The sequence below is a fragment of the Barbatula barbatula genome (genome assembly GCF_947034865.1).
Source record: "Barbatula barbatula genome assembly, chromosome: 20".
Classification (NCBI taxonomy): Eukaryota; Metazoa; Chordata; class Actinopteri; order Cypriniformes; family Nemacheilidae; genus Barbatula; species Barbatula barbatula.
The window spans coordinates 3,823,873-3,833,301 of NC_136783.1; the positions used below are offsets into that span (position 1 = coordinate 3,823,873).

Genomic DNA, 9,429 nt, shown 5'->3' on the forward strand with positions numbered 1-9,429 from the left:
AATGTTTCGTAATGCAAAATGTGTCTTTTTTTCTTTTCCTTGGTTTGCATTAATTTCAGAACCAAATTCTGTATGCGATTCAATGATTTGCAGAAAAACAAAAGTTCCAGAAGAGCAGCCTTACGCTGTTGCGCGAATAAAAAAGAAAACTGACAAACAAAGAGTGAGAGGCCCTTGTGTGTCATTTGATAAAACACCCATGATCTCTTTCACACAGTACAACCGCAACGTCGGTCGAAAAAAACACAAAGCGTATAAAAAGCGTTGAGAAGAGTAGGTTTCAGTGTCCGGGATCTCAGTGGTGGAGATGTTGTTTTCGGGGAGGGTCGACTTTACGCTGACATTGAGACTGAGGATCTGTGCTTCGTGTAACATTTCTGGACGCACATGTTAGACGGAGCTGCTCGAGTCTCTGGCTCTTTCCCCTTGTCCTTCAGCACCACGGCTTTGGACAGCACCAGACGACCGGACCCTTCCTTCACCTTTACCCTCAGGATAGCTGTTTACTTCACTTGACTTTATGGAAACATTTTGCACTCGTTTGGACAAGTAAATTTCCAAGTGTTCCTCTTGGAGCGGAACCAACGGATACACCGCCACAAGCGTTCCGGCAGGAGAAACTGTTCCAGTGTAAGTAAATCATGACATTTGACAGATGTAAAGAATAAGGTGTTGCCTAGGTTAAAAAGGCTTTTGGGTTTTTTTGGTTCCCCAATGAACCTGTCAGTCAACGGATTTTGAATTTCTTTTTATGGTCTGGACAACGTATTTACTACGAATAAAATAAAGGTTATGTGTATGTTAAACAGCCTGACAAAGAATCTAATGGGAACTTTTATTTTTAAGAATATAAAATCCAGCGGAGGAATTTAAAGCTATTTTAATGGTTACGCGGCGCAGTTTCTCCTATCACTGTTGAAAGAAATTCAGTCTTAGACACACCAGTCTTGTCAAATTTATAGATTTCCATGTTTATGTTTTTAACTTCGGCCAGTAAGGTTGGGATTTGATAAAGTATGTATATGTGCGCATTTATGACCCATAGAGCGTCTACGGCGCTGTGCGCTGTCACTTAACATCAGATTTAAACTCCACACTTCACTAGTGGATTTCATTTGTCCTTCAGATGAAGATGAAGAACTCAAACGCGTTCAGTTTGCCTTTAGTTTACAGATTAAGGCGCTTGTTTGAGAGCGCGCTTCAGGCTTCTGCGCGCTCACAGCTGCGTGTTGTTCGAGTGTTGTGGTTTGTCGGGTCGCGTCGTTTGGAATGAAACCTGCTGCTTATGGAGTCATGTCTAAATATTGATATAAAGAGGTTTTTCATTTCGACATCACTTGGATGACAAGTCAATAGAGTTCATCTAAAATGCATTCATTGGTTTCAATTTGGTTGGAAATTAGCTGGCGTTGATTAAAAAATATTTACTAAAAATGAAAAATAAATATAGGTGTATGACAACTTCACGAATAATAACACGCTTTGTCCAAAACGCATCTACTGACATTTGATTGAATGATTTTGATCTGTGCTAAAATAATATTTTTTTACAATAATATATGGTTATTGTTATTATTCTTTTTATTTGGATAAATACATGTGATTTACATAATAGACTACACGACTAACGCGTAGGTCTTAACGAGTTTTTCTCTTTTCTTTTCAGGTCCGTGTTTTTTGACTAGCCTTTGGTTAACCGAACCGCGAAGCTGCTGTCTGCGTGGACCGGTGCTGAACTCTTCCGTCCGACCGCAAGGAATAAAAAACCCAGAGACATGACCACGAACGGGACGAAAGCCTCCGATGGACACGTTTTAACAGAGGTCAACGAGGCTCCCACTGCCAACGACAAGCCAAAAACTCTGGTGGTTAAAGTTCAGAAGAAAATGGAACTTCCTGACAGAGAAACGTGGCAGGGAAAATTTGACTTTCTTCTGTCTTGTGTTGGCTATGCTATTGGACTTGGCAATGTCTGGAGATTTCCTTATCTATGCGGGAAAAACGGAGGAGGTAAATAAGAAAAAGTTGCTGTTTTTTCCTATTTTTCCCACGAGAATCAAAGGATTTAAACAATCTCTAAATGAACGAAAGTCTCTCTGCTGATTTGCACGTATATGTATTTCTGGTCCCGTTACGCACTGCGCAGTCATTGGAAAAAATCACCCTAAGCGTGGATTTAAAAAACGGAAACTTATTTTAATGTCTCGTGATTCACTTTTATCACTCTTCTATCTGTTTAGGGGCCTTCTTGATTCCTTACTTTTTGACCCTTATATTTGCCGGGGTCCCGTTGTTTCTTCTGGAAACGTCCCTCGGTCAATACACGTCCATTGGTGGTCTTGGAGTGTGGAAACTGGCCCCTATGTTTAAAGGTAATCGTGAAAAAATGGATCACATGCATACATGTCAAAATATGATTTATTGTTCTTTTTGACTGGGGAAATAAAATGATAGTGCCCCTGAAAATGATATTGTGTGAGCTATATCAATTGTCATTCCATTGAACCAAGCTTACACTTAAAATATGGAGTCATTGTAGTGTGCACATTTCTGTCATTTTCATAGGTGTTGGTCTGGCTGCAGCAGTCCTGTCTTTCTGGCTTAACATTTACTACATTGTCATAATAGCTTGGGCTATTTACTATCTCTATAACTCATTCACCACAGTAAGTGCACGTTTTACACTTTAATTCTCAAAACCTTTATTTGTGCATGACCAGACAAAGGATAAACTGCATAAAACACTGCTGTCCTGTTTTAGGAGCTCCCCTGGAAATCTTGTGACAACCCTTGGAATACAGACAAATGTTTCTCAAACTACAGCATGGCAAACACTGCCAATATGACAAGCGCCGTCACGGAGTTCTGGGAGTAAGGGCATTTATTTTGAAACACTTCTGAATTTCGTATTCCAGCAAGATACAGGCACTGCCTTTTGTCCTAGGCTGTGTAAAAGGGCCACTGTTGTCTCACAAAAATGCAGCTATTGTGCATTTTTGGCAAACAACCCCAGTTGAATGATTTGCATGAGCAATTAGATGAGCTCTCTATTCCAACCATTTGCGCGATACGTGGTCTGAAAGTTATACATTTTGGACCCACGTTCTCGAATAACGTGTATCTCCCCCTTTTCTCCCCTCAGACGAAATATGCATCAACTGACCGACGGTTTGGAAAAGCCAGGAGAGATAAGACTGCCACTGGCAATAACATTGGCTATCGCCTGGGTTCTGGTCTATTTTTGTATCTGGAAGGGTGTAGGCTGGACTGGAAAGGTAAGAATGTGGAAAAAGCTCTTTCTATGAGGCGTTTAGCATATTTCTAAATATGAACTAAAACTGTTCATGTTTCTTTCAGGTGGTATATTTCTCGGCCACATACCCATACGTCATGCTTTTTATTCTGTTCATCCGTGGAGTGACACTGCCGGGAGCGAAAGAAGGCATTTTGTTTTATATCACGCCTGAGTTCAGCAAGCTAAAAGAATCAGAGGTAGAGCGCTTAGTAATTACCATACGGTAATAGATGTGTGTTCACAGGCGTATAATTTGGTGAATCTTTACCATGTCTCCGTATCTCTTCTTGTAGGTGTGGCTTGACGCGGCCACTCAAATCTTCTTCTCGTACGGTCTGGGCCTGGGCTCTCTCATCGCCCTCGGGAGCTACAACCCCTTCAACAATAACGTTTACAAGTATGCAGCAATTGTAAGATTTAAGAGGCATTCGAATGATATTTTGTAATTTTGTACATACTTGAGTAAAAAGACAAGCCTGAAGACCAAGACATAAATTCTGGGGATTTTGCCAACATTACCAGCCTGACCTCAAAGGAATTTGTAACCTTGTCTTCACAAGGTGGCTCACGTATAGATTTGTACTACTGTATGTGCATTCTACAACGGCGTAAGATCGTGAATTAACTGTACAAGCATGATCCCAAATTTAACCACCACAAATGAATAGTAAGATTTCATACAAAAGCGTAAGTAGATTTGGTTCAAACCAAATGGTTCCTCAACGATTGATAACCAAACAATGGCACGCTTTCGTCTGTTTCTCAGAGACTCCATCATCGTCTGCTGCATCAATTCCTTCACCAGTATGTTCGCCGGATTCGTCATTTTCTCAATCGTGGGCTTCATGGCCCACATCACAAAACGGCCCATAGCAGACGTGGCTGCCTCAGGTAATTATGATGGAAATCAGTGATCATAATAGGTCTTCTTTAAACTTATTGAAAACGTTTAGCAATTGTAAGTATGACAGTATTTTGCCGTGTAGATTTATTCACTTACCATTATGTGTGCTTGGGTTTCACTGTATAGATATCTTTGAGTAAATCAAGTTTTTATATATTCCCAGGTCCAGGGTTGGCGTTCTTGGCGTACCCGGAAGCAGTCACACAGTTGCCCATCTCACCACTTTGGGCAATTCTGTTTTTCTCAATGTTGCTTATGCTTGGCATTGACAGTCAGGTAAACCACATGAGGGTGGAACTGGTTTAAAAGAGATTCAAAAGGAATCACAAAACATGTAGCATCTCTTGTTATACCATGCATTTTATTATTAAATTGAATGAATATAAAATATAAAATACCCCTTAATGAATATTTAAAATACATTTATAATCAAACATAAAGGGACAACTTTGAAGAATTTCTCCAAATATTCCACGCTTTTAAAAACTGAAATGAAACTTTTCCACCTGATATCAATTCGTTTTAACATGTCAAATATTTTTTTACAGAATCCAAGCGTTTACTTAGTTACCAAATGCAGCACAGTCTGTAAATGAAACATGTTTCAGAATAAATTCTCAACAGATCTTTGTTTCTTTTACAGTTCTGTACTGTGGAGGGCTTTATCACAGCTCTGGTGGATGAGTTCCCCCGCTTGCTGCGAGGAAGACGAGAGATCTTTATTGCTGTCGTCTGCTTCGTGTCATATCTTATTGGCTTGTCAAACATCACACAGGTAAATTCACCTCATTTCCCCTGTTGTATAACCACTGATTTGCTCTAGTGTCTCATATGGGGCTCTGAAAGTAGTAGTAGGATAACCACGATGATCCTCTCAAACTGTACAAACGATGTAAAAATTGCAAAAATACATAGAAAGGCAGAATAAAAACTCGTAGTTTCATTTTGGTTTTGATTCCTGAGATGTGTAATGACTTTGAAGTGTTCAGCCTCTATATCACCTGTTATATATGTAAACTATGTAAACTGTTACATAAAAGGCATATTTTATGTGTTGCTAGGCATACTTTTTCTGGCATACAATGTGTAGAACATCAGTAGAATTGTAGGTGCATATAGTGTGGAAACAGGATATACTGTATATAATATATATATCACACACTGTGATGCTAATCAATTAGCATGCTAAGCAGAGTAACCTGACAAGCCAGAATACATTGGGGTTACAGCACTTACCAATAAGCATGCTATACTAGTTAGCATTTTAACATTAAACCAGCAAAGACTTAATTAGAGACTATTGATATTGACAAGACAAATAAGGAGTCCCAATGTGAAGCACGTCATTGAGGATTCTTATTTAAAGATAAGTAAGCGTTACATTTCAAAGATAACCATCATCAACCATTGAGCTTGAGGAGGACCATTTATGGTATAGTTGATGTTAAGTGTTATTGTGGGTTAGACACATTTGTGGCTTTAGCAAGTCACAAGCCTATCGATTTCCAATGACGCATATACCACATCTTTACATTACCGACATTACAGCTTTCTATAATAGTCTAAATAAATCAAATATGTCACTAATTTTGTGAATTCTTTTTTCGACAGGGTGGGCTGTATGTGTTCAAACTGTTTGACTACTATTCTGCCAGTGGAATGTGTCTACTGTTCCTGGTGTTCTTTGAATGCGTCTCCATATCATGGTTCTACGGTAAATATAGTTATTTTTTGTGTTATTATTGCTAACTTTGTCAGACGGATGAATATTCTTTTTTTAAGCAGATATTATATAGTGGAATTTCAAGTAATTTCAGCAATATATCATAAATCATCTAAAACCATTTGAAATTGTGCTTCAATCCTTGAAAAATCACAATACATGCAGTTTGTGATAGTTTAGGAGGATCATGTGGTAATTTTAGTTTTTTTTACTTTCGTTATTTTACCACAGTAAAACACACATCTAAAACCATGACCGGTTACAATGTAAAAAATACCTGTACAAAAACAGTAATGGCAAAAAAAAATTGGGCGCCAAATTTGTTTTTATAAAAATAAAATGGCATGTTTTTATTATGATCTTTTTACACCCAACTAGCTTGCAGTCTATTTCTGTAATTTGACATTTCAAAAATATGTGAAAATTCTGACAAATAAAACAGCAAAGAAGACATGTTTTAACAGAGTAGATGTTTACTCTTGCTATGTACGTTATTGTGTGCATTAACAGACACTTTTCTCAAAAGCAGATATTTATCCAAATAATAAAGTGATTTATCATGTTTATCTTATATATATTCTGATCAGCCATTCATTTTCTTCTCCATTCCCATCCAGACGTAATGCGTAACGCATGCTAATTATTATCAAAGATCTTTATAATTCATGCTAATCTCACTGCCACAGTCATTTCATTTGAATGAATCTGAACCTGTAGAATCTTAATTGTTTTGCATGGCAGGCTTCATTATGTAAACTACTGCATGATTCTCTATTTGCATTTATCAAGAGGGCGCACATAACAATCCTCCGCCCAACAATAACTGGTAAATGAAGCCCCAATTCACTGTTACACATGATCATTCTGTGTCCTCCCTGCAGGCGTCGATAAGTTCTACGGCAATATCGAGGAGATGATCGGCTACAAGCCCTGCATCTGGTGGAAACTCTGTTGGGTTGTGTTTACCCCTTTGATTGTGGCGGTGAATAGTTTTTCAATGTGTCTTTGAAGCAATTCTAAAATGGTAGAAGACAACACATTTATAACAAATTGCTTGTTCTTTCTGCCGTAGGGCGTCTTTCTCTTCAGCGCCATTCAAATGGTCCCGCTAAAATTGAATAATTACGTGTTCCCAAAGTGGGGACAGGGTGTAGGGTGGTGCATGGCCCTATCATCCATGGTTCTGATCCCAGGATACATGGGCTACATGTTCCTCACTCTGAAGGGCTCGTTCAAAGAGGTAATGTTGCCGTTTTGAAGCTTGCAATATTCTCTCGTTCACAGATGCATCTGTCAGGGAACATGAAAGTCGCGTTAATTGATTTAGATGGCGTGCATTATTAATGCTGATGTTTCAGCATGGGGTGACGCATGCACTGTTCCCATTTCGTGGCTATTGGGTTCATTCTAATTGCACCAATTAGTCTCCGGTTCTTGCCATTTGAGCGTGCGATCGCTGACTTGGACTGATCGTACAAACGAGATGAACAGGAGTTTGGGCTGAAGCTGTTTTTCACAGCATGAAGCTTTACCTCTATCTCTAAATCAGGTTTCTGGAGCTAGTAATTAAGAACAAAGAGCTCCAATCTCGATTCGACGCGAACGCCGCGATTGTAGCTCGTAATAATCCGAAATCACTTGCATCAGCCTTTCTCACCACAGGGAAGTGAAAGTTTGGATTAGATTTTTCTAATTGTACCAATCAAGGTTATGATGCGTTCTTTCATACTTGCGTTTGCACTTTCCTGAAATGGCACTGATGACTTTCCAACGCTCCCTTTTCAGCGCCTTCGGATAATGATCCAACCCACATCAGTGGTTCGAACTCAAGAGAACGGACCCGAACAGCAAGCTGAAAACCCCACCCCGGCCAACGACGAGGCCTACATCTAACCCCTCATCTCCTCCATCCCTAAAGGTCAACTCTCAGAGCGTAATCACAGTTGAACACAACCGAGGACATCCTTGTCTAAAATATTATCACCTACCTCCAAGGGAAAACCAACCTGATTACAGTTTGAGTTTTTTTGGAACACACATATGGTCCGAAAAATCTATCCAATCGATGTTTTAGGGTTAATCTGTATTTTATATGCAAGATATTACTCACACAAAAAGGCGTATAACCACAGGATTACTTAATTTAAACAATAATTCCAAAATTGGCACCCCAATGTAATTCCAACACCACCGTGTTAATTTAATATTATATGTAATTAATGTATTAAAATATAAAAATACAATTGTAGCTTAGAATCAAATTGTATTTAATTGTATCTGAAAAATATATATAAATATAAAAACAGGGAGAGAGAGACTATGGGAGGGTGCAACAGAGCAAGATTAAGACCTTGTGACTACTTCAATGTTATGTAGCCAGACAACACGTTTGGAAAATCTTCAGTATCAAAGAGCCCTTCCCCTTTTAGCCTTTGGGCAAAACCTGAAAAGCACAAAACCAGTATGGATTTGAGTTTACAAACGCTCCAGGCAGCGATGACTTACCAGCCACAGGGGCAAATTGACACAAAAAAGACTGTTATTTTTTCCTTCATTTTCTAAGACGAAAAATAACTTTGTATGTGTTTTTTAGGATTATTTTAGTACATGTTTTCTATGTAAGAGTAAGAAGGACCAAATTCATGTTTGCGCAAGTATGCTACTGACAGATCTGAAATACTGCTCGTTTTTTGTCGCACCACATCACGCAAAGCACAGGGTACAAAAAGTCATTTTTGGGGCAGATGTACCCCGTCGAACCACTGCTAACCCTGCTCACCACATCTGCATGCCACTCCTCAGGAAAAATGGCGAACGTGACCAAAATTTACTCTCCTGGATGAAAAAAAAAAGCTTATAGCTGTGAGCAGCCATCAGCAAACAATCAGTGCAGAGCAGAAGCTATAGTCTGTTGCCATGGTTTCTAGGGTCATTTTGTCAGACGTCATTGACGAACCAGCACTCTGTGTCAAAAAGTGACAAGCCGTTGTTTTGCATGAACAAAAAAACGTAATGGAATATATATATATATATATTCTATTTTTTTTAAATACACTGACTAGTGGGGCAATAAATATTTACAATATAGAGTATTAATGGATATATATATATATATATATATATATATATCGATGGTTGAAACAGAGAGAGTTGACTGTTTATTTCCACTTTTTTTTATAATCCACTGGTGAAAAGCGCAAAGCTTTAAATTCACGAGCCACAAAGGTGAATCAGAGGAAAAGACCACGGTTAGTTTGCTTCTATGGCAGCTATATGTGACAGGGATATGGGTCAATTTGTCAGTTTATTCTCTGCAAGGCGTTTGATGAAAATGTGCAATCACTAAGCGTTTTCGTGAAATTGTACAAATTTAACATCGGATTTCTCTCTGAAACAATGTTGTAAAACTGTACCGTGTAAAAGTATCTGTGAATGTCCGTTTTGAGGTTTTTGTCTTGTTGAACAACCTTATATTATTTGCTGTTTACTGCAATAATGCATCCATCT

General features: G+C 38.7%; 1 protein-coding gene across 1 annotated transcript; it reads left to right on the forward strand.

Annotated features, from left to right (window-relative positions):
• The first annotated feature begins 282 nt into the window (after positions 1 to 282).
• Positions 283 to 8,920, forward strand: slc6a1b (solute carrier family 6 member 1b). Its single transcript, XM_079482729.1, has 15 exons — positions 283 to 630; positions 1,667 to 2,010; positions 2,241 to 2,372; positions 2,566 to 2,666; positions 2,762 to 2,871; positions 3,143 to 3,275; positions 3,358 to 3,492; positions 3,589 to 3,692; positions 4,062 to 4,186; positions 4,363 to 4,475; positions 4,843 to 4,974; positions 5,811 to 5,913; positions 6,804 to 6,904; positions 6,995 to 7,162; positions 7,708 to 8,920. The coding sequence occupies exons 2-15, from the start codon at positions 1,776 to 1,778 to the stop codon at positions 7,813 to 7,815; spliced, it is 1,800 nt and encodes a 599-aa protein (XP_079338855.1). The 5' UTR covers positions 283 to 630; positions 1,667 to 1,775; the 3' UTR covers positions 7,816 to 8,920.
• Positions 8,921 to 9,429: the final 509 nt, after the last annotated feature.